Here is a 17,232-nt window from a genome sequence, read left to right on the forward strand (position 1 = left end):
GATGAATGAGACTGCACACAATGCCAAGTGTGGCGTGGATGTGTTGGACAGACTGCAGTATGCAGACCACACACATATTCATGTCGACTTACACCGCTGGTGTTTGATGTAGTGGACAATGGACACAACCATGTCACCCCAGCCAGTGGGGGAAGATCAAGGAAATGTAGCTTGTTACGTCCCCCCCTGTAAGGGTGAGAGGAGTGGGCTGGCACGGCGTACGCCAGGTCAGCGTATGGTTGTGAATAAAAAGCATGCAGCCCTGGGCGTGGTCCTCTTCCGGAATGCCCAACTTCCCTGCCAGGGCGGCGCTTCTCACCCCACCACGAGGCCGACGCCTTCGTCGTGAGCGAAGTTGCCTGGGATCCTGTGCGCCTGCTGCACCTCGGGCCGCTGGTCCCACGAAGCTGTCATGGCCGCCCCTGCGCATCCAGGCACACTGCTCACCTGCCGACACCGGCGTGTGTCAAAGAGGGCCCACCACGTGCAGGTGCAAGCTCCAAGCCCGAGGCCCCCGACCTTGGCAGACTCCTCGGACCATCACGACCTCCACAACACAGGCCCCCGGAACTCCTTTCTCATTGACGTACTCCACCTGCATTCACAGCGGACAAGTAGGACACTCATTTGGAACTGAGTCTTTATTACACCATGGCAGAGTACATGATTTAAGGCTCAGTTCATATCACTATACTCCCTCCAATGTGGTGCCACAAAGTCTGTGCATAGGACTTCCACCAAACGTGTCTGTGGGCCCTTGCTGACTCCGGCCTTCGGCCTGCACTGCGGTCCTGCAGGCCTCACACCAATCCAATGCAGTCTGTCACTGGCAGAACACGGCTTCCTCGCCGGCTGCACACCCGCTCAGCTCTGGTGCCACTACCTCCGTCATCCATGTAGGAGAGTAGGATCTGCTTTTCATGGGTACCCCCACTTTTTGCTGGTGTTCCACAATTTTTCGACCTTAGTCTGGCTGTGGCCCTGCTAATCAGGACCCCAGCCTAGCTGCTTCCTCTCTAAAATGGTTTCAATGTACATTAGGTATATTTCCAATTGGAGTCTGGAGTGCCTTATAAGCCCCTAGTATATGGTATACTATGTACCTAGGGCATAGGTACGTCAGAGGCCTACCAGGGGCTGAAGCATGTATTATGCAACCCCTGGGAAGCACTCCAAAATGGCACCACAGGTCTGCTACTGCAGCCTGGGTAAGGTGGTGCTTGCTCCCCTTACAGGGGTATAGGCTACCTATATCACTACCATTGCACACACTTATAAAACCTATAAGTCACTCCTATGGCAGACCTTAACAATCCTGAAGGCAGAGTGCTTGGTTTTTATGTGAGAGGGTGCCCCTGCATGAGCAGAGCCCCTCTGTAGCGTTCGGAGTACCTACTCTGATGCTGTGTGTGGTGCAGCCTGACCATATACTCTTAAGTGCATTATAACCTCGCGGTAAATGCTAACTTTGGGATGGCTGCACGGAAACATGTCGTGTTTGGTGTCAAACGCTTTGGAATACTACCCCCCGCCAGTTCTGGCGACAGGGGTAGCATTCCACCCTTCTAGAGGGAGAGACATGCTCACACTGGTCAAACCCGGTAGGACTTTCTACAGCCCTGGCCTCACAAAATGGATGCCTCTGCCACAGACACGGGTCTGGCCTCCTGCTGCTGACCGGAACTCTGGCAGGGGAGGCCTGGACAATAGGTTTCCTGTCCAAGGGAGGTGTAACCACCTCCCCAGACAAGCAGATGTGTATTGGGGCTGGGCGGGAGCACTCTCTGGTGCTTTGAAGTCCTGCACTGGGGGCACACTTGGTGTCCCTGTGCATAGTCCAGTTCAAACCGGTTGCAGGGGCTACCTGCCCCTGCTCTGGCGCGAAACTGGACAAAGGAAATGGGTGTAACCACCCCTCTTTCCAAACCCTCCCATAGGTGGGTCCCTAGAGTATGTCCAACCCCCAAACTTTGTATAAGTATGGGAACCCAGTCCTTGCGACTTTAGATTACCCTGGACGAAACTCTGCAATATATATCTTGGACCTTCGACGTTCTACTTTGCTTAGAAGACTGAAGAAATCTCCCTTGGGGTCAAGGAGTGACTTCCCTGCTTGGCAGGCACCAAAGAAGCAACTGACCGGTCTGCATCGCTGAAGCTCCCGCCAGACGCTGAAGTCTTTGCATCACCAGAGGTGGATTTGCAGACTTCCCTGAGGCTACCCTGAGTTCACAGCAAAGCTGAGGCCCGTGGCTATCGTGGGTGACGTGGAACCGTGACCTCTCGACACTGTGATCTTTTGCTGCTCCAACACCTTCCTGGTCTTCCTCGAAGTTGTGCTTTGGGCTCCGAGTAGCCCCAGCCTTGAGCATCTCGTGCACCGAACGAGTGACCCGTGGGCCAGTTTCCAGTGCGACCGCTCGAGACTCCTTCGCGATCGCTAGCCTGTTGACTGGTGGGTCCCCACGAAGGCAACTCCTCTTCTGATTGGGCTTTCCTGGTTGCTCCAGACGTGCCCCGACTCATCCTCGCTGGGTGAGTCCCCCAGACCTTGCTGGTCTGCACCGATGACCTTCCTCTGATTCCAAGTGACTTGCCATTGCCAAGGCTTGTTGGGTCCAATCTGGTCGCCGACACCGCAGCACTCGACAGACTTTGTGGGACAGCTCGAATCCAGCTTCTTGTCGTCATCGGCGCCTCCTAGACCTCGTGGCTGAAGAGTCAAGACATCCGTCAATTCACCTGAAGCCCCGACATCTGTCGGCATTGGTCTATCGTGCCCTTGGTCACTGGTAAGTGACTCCGACTCTGTCCCCTCTGCTTTCAGGTTCCTTCCATCCTAGATCCAGGCTTGGATCTCTCCGGACACTTCTCTTCACGGCAGCAGCACTTCCTGAGCAGCTTCCATTGAAGACAGCGACGTGACCCGAGACCATTTGACACCTATGCACCCGGCTTCCCTGGGTGAGGTAACTCGAGTACTCCGGTGCTCCCGTGGTTGTTGGCCCTAAACACCTCTTAGTCCAAAAGGGTTCGCTCGTAACTATCTCCTAAGTGTCCTTAAACTCTAAATTTCCAACCGCAACATTCCCCATAGAAGTAAACGGCGATTCGCGGCTGTGTTCTCACACTGCACGCGTCCCCCGTGGGTCCCCTGTGTCACTACCTTGGGTGGTTCCTTGTGGTCCAAGCACTTCTACAGGCTCTAGGCCTTGTGTCTAGCTCAGTCGTGGTTCTTATGCCACTTTATTGGTATATGGTTAGGTAAGCCCCTAGGGCCCAAACGTGTATTTGTGCTATTACTGTTGATTGCTAACTTGTAAATTAAGTACTTCGAACTCCAGTCTCATAAAGAGACTAGAGGGGTGTGTTTTATCTTAAATACATATATATTAAATATATACCTGGTGTGGTTGTCCTTTCATTTGATCATTCAAGAGATTATAGACTGGTAAAACAAGCTGCTTTACATTCCTTCAGGACTTAGCCTGAAGGCTGCTCTAAATAGCTACCACTAAGATAGCTTTCAACAAAGGTTGTCTTTGACCTATTCCCCATAAGGGGTTGTTTGGACTGATACAGGGTGCCCACTATAACTAGTGAACAGCATATATCAGGCCAACTTCTCACAATCCACAAATCTAATACACATGCAATTCCAAAGTCGTGTGTTAGAGATCCAGAAGGAGATGGCTGGACAGCGGTTGACACACGCTGACCGCAGCCTCCGGTCGACACTGCAGCCAACTAGGTCGCACTTTTGGAACTGAGTCTTGATTCTTCATGGCAGTGTTCATGTCACAGTACGCAAGGAGAGGAGTAAGAGAAAGATGCGCTTCAGTCCGGAGGAGAAAAGGCTCACCTATACGGAGGTGATGGGATACTACCAACAACTGCACTGGTGCCACTGACTGTGCAGCGCATGCCTACCACATGTGGCTGTGGGTCCCTGCTGACCGCTGCCTCCGGCACACACTGCGATGGAGTAGGTCACACAATTTGAACTGAGTCTTGCTCTCTACATAGCAGAGTCCATGTCATTGTACAGGCCTCATCACAGACTGCTCCCCTTCCAGCTCTGGTGCCACTGAGTGTGTGCCCTGAAATTCATGGACAATCTCTGTTTGGACGTCGGTGGCGTCTGAGCCCATGGGCTGGAGGCTGTCTTCAAGATACTGACAAGGTGGAAAAGTGGGGTCTGTAACATTCAACTCCGCCATCTGCCTGTTTCAGCTTGCTTCTGCCCTCTGCATCATGCCCTGGAAGGATACCTTCCACTGTCCTCCGCAACCCTCCATGAAATTCCCCTTGGACATCGACGAGTACGCGCTCAGCTCGCGTGGCACTACCTCAGTGCACCGCAAGTCACCGTCCCGTGGCGGTGTGCCTGTGCCCGGTGCTGTGCATCCGGGGCCACAAACTCTGTGCTGCTCAAGTAAGGGACCCATGATGTTCGTACCATGTCCTGCTGATTGTCTGCTCACTGTTGTAGCTGTGCACAATAGTGGATGTGCTCGGGGGGGAGGTGCAGCAGTGAGACTACGTAATACACAGTGATGCCGCTCATTTGCAACACGCAGTACATGTCATACTGGAATCACTAAGTCACACAAATCACACACCAATGAACCAGTGAGCCTGCCAACACATCATGCAGTACGTAGTCTTGGCTCATGTCTCTCTGCACTGTCACAGGTGACCAAGGATATGCACTCTGCGTTTGGATGATGACACCCCTCCGAGCCCCAAACACACAGGCCCAGAGGCAGTACAATTTGGCCCACAAACGCACCAGGGCATCGTGGAGTGCACATTTGGCGTGTTGAAGTCACATTTCAGGTGCTTGGACGTCACAGGTGGAAAGCTCCTAAACAGCCCAGGCCTCGTGTGCAAGATGATCGTTGCATGTTGTGTGTTGCACAACTTATGTGTACGGAGCAAAGCCCCATGGATATGAGTGCCAGATGCACCGGACGATGATGATGAAGATGAGGCAGGTGGACCACACCCCACTGCAGCCGCAGCAGGAATAGCCCGTAGGGACTACTTCATTGACTATTTCTTCTCTGGTTGACGTCACATTGTGAGGGTCCTTAGCAGTAATGGCACAGTACGTTGACTAACCACAGGCACAGCATGTGCTATTAAATGCATTCCAAAACACATTCCCTGCGTGCATGTCACTCATCTGTACAGGCACTTCACTCAGACAAGTGTGGGTGCGACATGTGCTGACAATTTAGGAATTTGTTAATGGTTGGTGTGTCACCTCTGTGCAGTGAGGCTGTTTAGGGTGTCATGTATTCGAACTGCCAGTTCTGTGTGTCACAGTTGGTATGGTATCCCACTCTTAGGCGTTTCACATCTGTCCCAATTCATTCCATTTTGGCTGTCATTTGTGGCCTACAAGTGACAACAGGGCTTCTTTTGGGCTCTGATATGTGCCGCCATGATGTAGAGATGCACCCTGTGACTCAAGTCCTGTGACATGGGCGACATGTGGAGAAGTGTGGCTCAATGGTGAGAGCGGCAGACCTCGATGCAGAGCACTGGTCCGGGACCAGGGTTCGATTCCCGTCGCGGCAGGGTCTCGGGCTATAAATTCCGCGGACCGGATATTCTCGCCTCAGTGCCTATTCTAATCATGGGTCCCACGCTGCAACTCTGGGCAATAGCTTGCTTAATCTCCACAACGGCCCCACAGTGCTGGGGATGCCTTGCTTCACCCTGGGGATGCCCAGGAGTGGACATTTCACAGGGAAAGCCAGGAAGGGTTCCCTAGCGGTATGAATACAGCGCCGGGAGACCCCGGTCCGGGGTAGCTGTGCGCTATATAAGTACTAGCACATTTACATTTTACATTTACATGTACGTGAGGGAAGTCACTACCCCTACATTGGTCAATGCTTTCATTATTGTTTGGTCATGGACATGGCACGTCGGTGTGCAGGGGGTGTTATTTGTCCCCCTGCAATGTGAAGAGGAGATGCCGTTTCTCAGCGCGTTCCATGTTTGTTTCTGCATTGGCGCAGGTTACATACTGAATGCATGTCAATATACATTGTGGCTGTTTGTGGGGAAATGCCTATCTGATTTGGACAATGGTCATTTGTTCTGCATCACAGCTGTGGGGTCGTGCTCATATGTTGTCATCTCACCGTTTATATGGTCTGCTTTTATGGTGCATTTTCCTGCCAGACGCGTGTGAATTTTAGGCCTGTCGTTGGTTTTGGCTGCTTTTTGTATCGCGATTGGCCTCATCGCAACTTTATTTGCATTCGTGTTTCGCATTTTTGTGGCGTGGCGTTGATTTTATCGCGGTCATTTGATGCGTTATCTGGGGACTATCGCATGGTGCCGCCGTGTTGTGAATACTTGGTTAACACGGCGTAAATTTCCCATGATAGACTGCGATGTTGAAGGTTGCGTTAAGTTACTTTTGCAATGGTTATCACGCGTTCTTGAGTATATCCCTCTATGTGTAGTCAGGGCACATAGATGGAAATTAATTGGGTACGGTGCAGAAAAATGCACCGAGCAAAGTGTTTTCTTAAAGATAGGTGAAAACGAAGGGTAACCAAATGACTGCCCACTTTTGCATCGCAATCGCTTATCTGGTGTGGTAGTGATGAAATTTTAGGGTATCGCATCTCAAAAAACAATAAAATTGTCCCGTTACCATCAGCTGGTAACTGAAAATTTGCAAACGTGCAGTATTAAGAAGCTACAGAGTTATTCCTTATTTTTCCAAATGAAGCGCTAACACCCTCTTTATATTATTTCCTGAGCGTCTGCCTAATTGGTCCTGCTAGGTAGCACTTTCGAGAGAGGGGTCGCTGGTAAAATGTCTGTTAGAAACACAGAAAACCGGGTAGGGCTTTTAATCAGGTCACCATATTTCGTTTTGCCATCGGAAAAAAAGTAGCCTGCAAGTGACAGTCCACAAGAGGATTCCGCAAAAAAAGAAACTAAGATTACTTAATCTGCTTCATCACGTGAGACAAAATGCAGCTATTTCCCATGAGTAAACTGTGCAAGACGAAACACGCAGGCAGCAGAGCACGGGAATTGTCTGGTTCGCGTTCGACCAGGATAATCTAGGTTTCGATGTTCTCGTTTCTCAGCCGAAACTAACCGCTTATCAATTCTTGTGTGCTGGGTCATATCTAATTTCGCAGTCAAAACAAACGTATCACTTTAGCGCTGCCAACGGCTGTTACACACATATGGTGCTGGTTAATGTTAATTACCATAACATAAATGGATCCTCATACTTTGTGCCTCACCTGGTTAGGTTTTTTTGAGGAGATTTCCGTTTTCTTTTCAGCATAGTCAATCAAGACTGTTGCCTTCACGTGATTAGGCACAGAGTGGCGTGTGAACTACCAAAAGATGGTATGTAATTGTGATGTTTACAAATCATCCCTCACTCTGCTCATCAAGGAGTGTGGTTGGCAAACAAAAACAAAGCAGAAATGGAGGAAACGGGAAAGTGCTGGGGTAGAAAAGCACACAGCGGAGAGAAAAGCTACACATGTACTCGCCTGAAAGTGGTCCACAAAAAAGAAAAGCAGACACTTTTGGAAACTTAGACAGGCAGTCAGAGAGGTGGTAAACAAACCATGCTGCAGGGGTGGAACAAATAGGAGCTGTACTGTCTAAAACAAATAAAATCATTAAACAGAAAGCAAAAAAATTAAAGTGTAGGAAAGTTCCCCTCCTTACATAGTTACCTTCCACTTTTTGACCAAAATCTACTGCAACCTGACTTGATGTGCCCTGGGTCCTTGCCAATCCGGCTCCCAAGGCCTGTGCTATTTGCTAAGACGGTACCTTTGTACCCACAATTGGCACCTCTCTGGCCACAGATAAGTCCCTTGTAAAAGGTACCATGGGTACCCAAGGCACTGTGAGCAGGGAAGGCTTCTAAGGGCTGTAGCACCTATTGTGCCACTCTTTGCGGCCCTGTACCTTAACACCCACACACTGCCATTGATGGCTGCGTGTTTTGGTGCAGAGCAAAGGGAAGAGTCTGCATGGCACATCTGTGTACCATGCCTGCAACCCCCTGCCTGAGGCCTAGATAAGTCACCCCTCTAGCAGGGTGCATTAGCCCTCAGGTGAGTGAGCTTCAAGACGCCGTCTGCAGCCTCAGCCTGAAGGGTCCCCCTGGCCATGACCGGAGCTGGTAAGAAAACCAGATGCCAGAAGATACCCCTGCATCCGATGCCCCACAGATCTTGGTGGGGTGTCCAGGCATCCCCCAAGATCCCAACTTACCTCGCCAGCCAGTGGTTGCCTTCAGGAAGTCTCCGTGTTGGACCCTGCAGTAACTTTGCCGAACCGGAGATCTTCATTGAAAAGCACTGGGTAGCCGACTTCTTTTTGGCTTAGGTTGGCGGAAGAGAACATCCTCTAACGAAAGCTGTTCAATGTTTTGGATTCCCTATCCAGGGGAGTAGCAGGAAACGTGCCAGGGTTAACTTGGGTGGTCGAAGCTTCGACCACCAAGCTATCCAGGATGGGATGCTGGGTGAGGAAAGTGGGGTTCCAAGGAGTGGGCCAATGGTAGCAGCAATCGTCCTGTGCACAGGTGCCCCTGTGCAGGACTTTGACTAGGCCCCAAGCAGGCCACACTGTGGTCAGTAAGCACTGCGTGCCTTTTGGCCCGATATACCCACACTGTGTGGGATTGGGTTGCGCAAGTGCTGCCCATGGTCTCGGAGGAGGCCCAAGCCACACTCCCCCAGGCTATTGCTAAAGGGTGCAATGCAGCAAATTTCACCATCCAATGTGGGCTGGACATAACCAACTCTTTAAGCAGCGTGATTGAGTCATCGGTGGCATTTAGATGCTGTGCCTGGCTTTTCATGGGATGTCGAGACTTCCCTCATGGGCCTGTCATTTGATGGCTCGTGCCTCTTTTACGAATCAGCACTGGAGCGCTTTAAAAACAGTACGGCTATAGCCAGGTCTTTGGGAGGTCCTGCATCAGATCCAGTAAAGCTGCCAATTAGGAGCTGCGAGGCACTGTGATACATCCAGTGCAGCAGCTGATCAGGTTATGCGAGGGCCTTCGTCGGTTTCTGTGAAGCACAGATAATGAGCTTTGTGGTGTTTCAGTCCGAGGCCCTGCATTGGTCTGTGCTGCTGTGCATCGGGTTCAGTGAAGCCGCCGATCAAGATCTAAAAGATGCTGCAATGCAAGGCGCTGTGTCTGATCCAGTGAAACCTTTAATTGTGCAGGGAGGAGTACACTATGACTCTAGGACATCATGGTGGGGGGGGTTGAGAATCCGTACTCCCACATAAGCTAGCGGAGAAAACCAGGTTGGTCCAGTGGGGCCTGGTCAGTTGGGAAGCAGAAGAGGCTTCAAAGAAGTTTGTTGTGACCCTGTAGATTAAACAGGAAAGTCAATCGACCCTTGGAGTCACTTATGGGGATTCTGGGTTCAAGGTAAGTACGTCCAGTCTTCCTTTTTCAGACAGCAGGGCAGTCTTTCTCCTGGCTCTTCGATAGGTGCAAGAGTGTTCTGATGAGAGGTTCTGAGGGTGTCACTTTTATACTCAGTGCCAGCCTGTGTGTGGGGGGAGGTTCCTTTCTTTTTCTACCCCTCAGCTGGTTCTGCCACTTCCCCTGCGCTTGGCTCCAAATTGTCTATTGTAGCATTGGGCAGGCAGGCCTAGATGCCAGCTGCATTTCCTATTGACAGAGCAGGCAGCTTCACAAGTCAGGAAATTGGTGGGCATAGCCCCTAGGATACCGTTTGAAGCTAAGGAAGGGGTGACTACAACCTCTCTCTCCCTCTCTCTCCCTCTCTCTCTCTCTCTCCCTCTCTCCCACTCCTCCTTTTCTTTGTGCCCCGCCCCCCCCCTCCCCTCCCTCCTCTCAGCTATCCGGCTCAGGAAAACAACTTCCCCACGCCCAAGGCCTTTTAGTCACCTGTCTGGAAGGGATACACATCCATCCATAGCGAGATATTACAAGTCATGTGACATTGGCAGAAAGGCACATTTGGTTTAGGCAAAAAAATACCAACTTTCTGAAAATAGTACTTTCAGAAAAGTTACTTAAAATCAGACTTTACCATAAAAGAGAATTTTAAATTACAATTGAAATGAGTGAAAGCAGTAGTTCCCTATCTGCTACCAAACTGAAGTTATCACTTATTAAGTGTAATAAGGTGACCCAGTGTTAGTATATGGGAAAGATAGCCTTGTTACACTGAAAAACTACTTTAGGAGTTTCTCACTGTCAGGATGTGTAAAACTTAAGTACACATGTCCCACTTTTCAAATAACATGCATCCTGCCCTATGCACCTTTTGGGCCTACCTTAGGGGTAACTTATAAGTATAAAAAAGGAAGGCCTAGCACAAGGTTTATTTTGCCAGGTCATCATGACAATTTAAAACTGCTCTACAGGCTGCAGTGGCAGGACCAAGACATGTTTTACAGGGCTACTTTAGTGGGTGGCATGAGTGCTGCAGCCCACTTGTAGCATTTAATTTACAGGCCCTGGTAACATGTAGTACCATTTATTAGGGACCTATAAGTAAATTAAATGTGCAAATAAGTTGTATACCAATGTTACCATGTTTGAGGGAGATAGCCCCAGCAGTTAATCATTGGATAGCAGGAGTGAAGCAAATGGAGTTCTAATGCCAACAAAAACAAGCTCAGCAAAAGCAGGGCAGTGAAGGTAAAAAGTCAGAGGGAATACCACACCAAAGTTGTCAGGTTCAACGCAACTTACCCATTTCACAAAAGTAAGGAAGAATTGAAAAAAGAGGGGTCTGGTAATTAAGAAATTTGCAGTTTTGCAGTGTTTCCCAAACTTTTTATAAACACAACCCAGTTTTTAGAACAATCTTTCCTAACCCTTTAAGAGAAATGAGGCAGGGGCTTATTATTTTTTTTATTGAAACTAAAGCAATGTGTTGTAATACACTGTCGTTTACAGATAGCACATTTTTCATTGAAATGGCTACTAAGGTTTCACAGACAGTAAAACTGTATTGCACACAAACGATATTGTGTGGAAATTGTGTTTCAGTGAACATTTATCATTTGTGCGCCACCAAGTAAAGTGCCTTGATTTGGTTTGATCCTATTCAAATTTTTGTTTTCATCACACTTCCGAATTACAATGAAATGTGCTTAATTTCTGCTTTGCTAATTGCTGAATGTGTACACTTTTCTTTTACCGGTATTTATATTTTGTTGTTACCATGAAATTACATTCTACAGCCTTTCAATTCACACTCCTTGTACATAATTAACTTTACTTTTCTTTCACTGGATGCAAAGTGAGGGGAGTTTTTAAACACCAATCCTCAATTAAAGAAAGCAGCAATTTGTCATCAGACATAGCCTAATATTTGACCTCTGTCTTTGAACCATTTCAAATGTGCAATATAAATACAGAATTTAAAGGCATCTTTATTTATTGCTTGGACTTCCGCGACCCACCAAAAATCGGCTTGCGACCCAGTTTGGGAAACACTGGCATAGAGGAAGCTGCTTGAAACTTGTAATCAAACATGTTTTATCAATATGGTTTGCACCAATTAATGCTATTGTTTTCTTACAGGTGAGAACTCTCATATGGGTATCGATATGATTGATAACGACCAGGGATCAAGCAGCCCCAGCAATGATGAAGCTGCCATGGCGGTCATAATGAGTCTTTTGGAGGCAGATGCGGGATTAGGTGGCCCTGTAGATTTTAGTGACTTGCCATGGCCCTTATGAAGCTCATATTCTGCTTACGCAACTTCTGCTGTATCAAAGTGCATTATTTGGGGGTGAAGATATGTGAACCCTGTAGGGCTGGAAGACCTGTGCTTTTATGTACAAATATCATAAAAGCCATATCAAAGCACACAAGTAAACATATTGTGTCTGATTTCAGGCAAAGTGGAAAAAACATTTGCTACAGTGTTCATCATGTTCACCAGATTAGTTGTGAATAGCTCTCATAAATTATATATTTTGTTTGTGTTATTTTTTAATCACTGTGCAAACGAGCACTGTTACCATCAGTAGCTTTTATACGCAAATGGTCTTTTCAGAGGTCTGTTTTTACACTGCAAAATCCCTGTGGATATTTCTAATATTGTACCATAAAACTGTTTATTTCTTGTACGCATACTTTCTTATAAATATGGTAAAAGTGTAACGTATTAGTTAAATATTTTTCAATAAACAAAATTAAATTTTACCTTCCTCTTGCTTATTTTTTTCAATATGTATGACTTTATATAGAAATGTCTATTACCATTTTTGCAACACTCTACATAATGGAGATTACTACTCCCCTTCAATGTACTATATTTATCACTTTCAAAACTTTGCAAAGGTGGGACTGTCGTTCCAAGATTTAAAAGAAAGACAAATTTAGGCAACAGTAACTTGGACATCCACACTTCAGAAGGCCTAAGTAACATTTGTTGTATAAAGATCACTTAAAGGTTTTGGGTACAGTGCTTAAAAGTATGGCCAAGAAATTCACCCAAACAATTTTTGAAAGAGGTTTACTGTACACCAGAAGAATCCCTTTTAGCATACACTATGGAACACAAAAGGTTCTCCCTTCACTTTCGGACCACAAGGATACGACAATTTTCCTTGCTTGGCTTAAAGACTCTTGAATCTCCTCACATTGGGTACAGTAGGTTGTTTGCATAACAAGCACTTCAGTGCACTATTGTGTCAACATACATATCTGAATGTTGAATTTACAGACTATCACATGGGAATATTCATAATTTTGAACAAGGTGAGAGTGCTGCACTAAGGGAAACGCTGTTTATATAGATAAGCTAACTATTTGGCAATTTTAAACAATGGATTTATAGCCTTTTTTCATCCTTTAGGTTCTATAATCTTTTGGTATAGCTTTTACAAGTTTTACCGCACGGTTGTTGTCGGGGGGGGGGGGGGGGGGAGTTTGGGGGGGAGAGCACACGTCAGAACAGTAGTCCCACAACCATAGAGAAGTAGTGTTATCCCTCTCTACCATAGAGCGCGGCAGAGCAGTTGGAGGTTGGCGCGCTAGTTGTTAGCAGCCCACTTCCTCAAATGCCGGCCGGGGTGCGGGTGAGCCACTGGCATGCCAAAGGCAAGCCCGTCCGTGCACGTTTGCGCCTGAATGGGGCCAGGGGCCAAGATCCCTGCTCAAAATTGCCCCAAACAGATACATTATACATCAGAACAGTTGCTGTTTGTAAGGCCACCTCCTGAGTCACAATGCGACCTCTCATGGAGTGTAGAAAACCTGTACGAGGGATTTAAGGTATGTGCATAGTGTAATTATGAGTTAAAAGGGCAAAACAAGCGGACTACTTGAACCGATTCTTACAACCAGAAGCTAAGACTTGGAAATTAGCCTTAATCAATTGTCGCTCCCTCCCAAAATATAAAATAGAAACATGGCTTCTGTTACAAGAGGAAGACCTAGATGTTTTGGTCATCACGGAAAGTTAGCTTAATGATAGTTCTATTCCGGAAATTTGCATGCCCCTTCCCCCTGGATTCCAAATACACAGACATAATCATATAGGAAAGGAAGGGGGCGGAATAGCTATTTTACTAAGGTGACCTTCATATACTTTATATCTGTGGTGCTGTGGATCCTGGAGGCGCGCAAGAGTTGTTGATGTTCACTTTGTGTAGCAAGGGATGAATGAAGTCAGTAACTGACTTCCAAGTTCCAACCCCAGTGAGTTAATGCCCCATAAGCATAAGTGACTTGAGAGAAAAATGCATCTCATGTTACACATATTGTTCATATACAGTGCCCCCCTCAGCCAATCAATACCTAATTTATAAAAGTATATTAAACAATATGGATTTTATTTTTATTTCTTTATTCCTTACATACTTCATATGCTAGTGGCCCTCTTGGGATCAAATGAAAGGGGCGGGATTGTGTTTATACATATATATGTACAGGATAGATAATCTCAAGGAGATTTTATGTTAAGTGGTTGATGTATCATGAATCTAACTGCAAGATGCAGTGTCACTTTGTATTAAACATTTTTGTCTGCAGAAGCGTTCCAAACGTATGGTGCTGCAGAAGGTCTGATAAAATCTGACTACAAAGAGATAAGATTTTACATTACACATTTTTTAAATAAATATATTATATATATAGAGAGAGATAAATAATGTAAACTATGCATATTACATTTATTCACATTCTCTGGTTCCTCAGTCTACAACCTCACTTTGGAGGGCCTGCTATCTGCCCAGTTGAGACTATTATTGGGAGGACCCACCACAGCTGACAGCAATTTTCACCTCAAAAGTTATACGTCAGACACACTTGGACAACAAGACAGTAGCATGCACACAGAAACTAACAACACTTACAGAGTTTGTTTGAAAGTCACACAAAATACACCCTGCATAAACAGCGCATGAGAAAAAAAACACATGAACACAACAACATGCAGGTAAGTGGAAGGTTACAAAACTTGGGTTGTGCCTGCCATTGGGAAAGCACCAACCATCAGACAACAGTCTCATTGTTATGGGCAAGCAGTAAAAAACTGGCATGCACATTCTAACAAAACCCGAAGGCGTTTGTGATGAATGCTCTATCCAAACCAATGCGGTGTAATATGATATAAAACCCTAAAACTGATTTCTGCATTAGGTATCATTCGCAATCATGAAATCAGCCAAGGTGTCGAACATGAGCCAGTAAAACATGAGATTTATAATTTGTTCTCTTAATAGCTTGTATCTGAAGAACAGAAAAAAGTTGTCATGGTATCATAGAATATACCGCCATTGTGTCACAACCCTGGTCTTTTTTTGTCAGTCTAATATAATGATATGAAGCCAGTCTAAAATATACAGGATTATTCTAGCTGGTTGGATGCTTAGATAATTCCACTCAAACTAATCACAGGTCACCTAAAACTGCAGGAAAGAACACTTGTTTAAAGAAACTTTCTTTGTGCACAAAAGCATCCTGATTAAAGATTTCAGGTCAATGATATGCTATGCCATAAGAATGACAAATAGGATCCTCTTTTATATTTCAGGAAAATAGGTTTCATGCAGTGCTTAGTTTGAAAAAAAATGTAAGTTCCAATGCCCATCTCAGGAGGCCACTGCATCCTGCACCACCCATTGCCCCTATTAGCTCTGCCAATGATAGTACCAACACAAATACTTACCATCTTACTCCTACAAGCGTGACAATTCAGACTATTGCTGGCCATCCAAAGCAAGAAGGATGGCGTGGGTGGCAGGTATTCATTTTTAATGTATATTGACATATTAAACACGGTTGCTGTGCTCATCTCAAAATTAGACAGACAGCTCTGCTATGTGGTGGACTTTCATTAGTGTCTGTGTTGAGAATTAAGTGTCATTGATAAGCATCGGAAACCACTGCCTCAAATTTAGCACTGGTTTCATGTAGTTTGTAGAAAGCATCGCCTGATGACAGGCATGCATGATGCAGCTAATTTAAAAGAAAGTATAAAAGAAAAACGGGTCTTTGTGCCTCAGGGGCAGTAATCATTATGTATGTTATAGCTGTGCATTCGAAGCTCATGCCATAGTGCGTAGCAGGTTATCAGCTATTAGCACTTGCCCCTTCTTTGCTTGTGACCATTAGTACTGAAGCTTGCATAGGAGATCAGTGAGCACTGCTGTGATTGTAGAGAAACAGGTGAGGGCACACTGCAGCAAGTGTGGAACATCTTTGATGTGGCAAATTTTGGGCCACACTCTACGTGAGACGATAACAAATAAGCATGACTATCTAATCCAGGCAGAATTTGGGCCATGCCCTCCTAAGAAGCCCATGTAAGGACGCAGAAGAGCAATAGAAGGGCAACTGAAAACAAGCCCTTGTGTCTCTCGCTCCCTCTCTTGCTCTTTTTCTTGCAAACACACTTTGCCAGCAGTGCCTCAGGTTTATATGAGACATGTCAATTCAACAAAGACAAATTTATGGTTAGATGTCCCTGCTTGCAATGCAAGTCATGGGGTTGCGTTCCACAGCATAAATAAGATGATGTGTGGCAACTCTAACAGCTCTCATTAGAAAGTGTCCACAAGCACATTTAAGAACTACAGTGTCAGCCACATGCATCACTGGCCAAGTTATTGCCCAATTTAAACAACTACTTACACTGGCAGGAATGCAGAGCACCAGTGCAGCAAGCAGTTATTTCTTTAACAGCAACTGACTGCTGCTAACTTGCTTCCCTCTTGTCAGAGGAATGCAAGGAATCTATTAAAGTCAAATACGATTTTGACATTGAAATGGAGTGCCAGCATTACTATTGTTACAAATGGCTGTCTCTAACCAACCCACACACTCACAAAGATGATGTCTTGATTTTGTTGCGGTGAAAGGGAACTGGTGGACTAATGTGTGGGGATGGTGTAGATGTCTGACCGCTGTCTCATCTTCAGCAGCATGGAACCTTTACATTGCCAGAGATTAATCTATTGAGTTCCATTTAAATCAATTCTTCCATTTTTACTTAATCGACACTCTTACAACCCACATCCACCCACCCACCCACCAAGATTACGTAGCTAGATGGTATTAGAGAGAATTCAGGCAATAAGTGCTGAGCCACTAATAGCACTATCTAGCAAAAGGTGGGAGACACTGCACTCTCTAGACAGCAAAGTACAGTGTTTTGCTATTGTACTCCAACCTGGTGTTGGCATATTCTACATATGTCAATGTCTAATTTGTTCACTCTGCCTTTAGCATAGAGTGTGTTTGTGTGTGTGTGTATTTGGGACAGTGAGGGTGGAGGACAGGTAATGCTCAGTATGGAATGGTTTAGGTTTTTGTGTGTTTGTATGTGAAGGGCACATATTTTGATTCTATGTAAGTCTCAGTTGCTCTGGTTCATTTTAATTTCTGTCCTCGGTCTTTGCCACTGAGTATGTGCAACACCTTTGTATTGTTATGTTTATGCACTCTGCGTGCATCCTGTACTATTCACAGATGTAATATATCTTTGTATGAGCATGTATATGTACAGTTGTCCTTGTGTGTGTCTTTGTTTGTGTGTCTCTGGTTTATTCAGCCAACTCAACAAACATCACAGACCAAGATGTTTTATGTAAAGTACTTGTTAAATAAATTGTGTATGACGGTCCTTCCATTGTGATCCTTGCACTGTGGACATGCCTTTTGGCCATAGATGGATTGTTATTGATTTTAGGTGTGATGTTTGGATT

The 17,232-nt window shown here is 46.1% G+C and overlaps 1 protein-coding gene across 5 annotated transcripts in view; it reads left to right on the plus strand.

Annotated features, from left to right (window-relative positions):
* The window catches only part of BMAL1 (basic helix-loop-helix ARNT like 1), a 503,136-nt gene extending 490,913 nt beyond the window's left edge, over positions 1–12,223 (plus strand). For all 5 annotated transcript variants that reach the window (XM_085648206.1, XM_085648207.1, XM_085648208.1 and 2 more), the window contains one exon: positions 11,594–12,223. In XM_085648206.1, coding sequence (XP_085504332.1) covers positions 11,594–11,754 — 161 coding nt within the window. In that variant the 3' untranslated portion in view covers positions 11,755–12,223. The remainder of the gene's footprint in view (positions 1–11,593) is intronic.
* Positions 12,224–17,232: the final 5,009 nt, after the last annotated feature.

This window comes from Triturus cristatus, chromosome 3_2 (genome assembly GCF_964204655.1).
Source record: "Triturus cristatus chromosome 3_2, aTriCri1.1, whole genome shotgun sequence".
Lineage (NCBI taxonomy): Eukaryota > Metazoa > Chordata > Amphibia > Caudata > Salamandridae > Triturus > Triturus cristatus.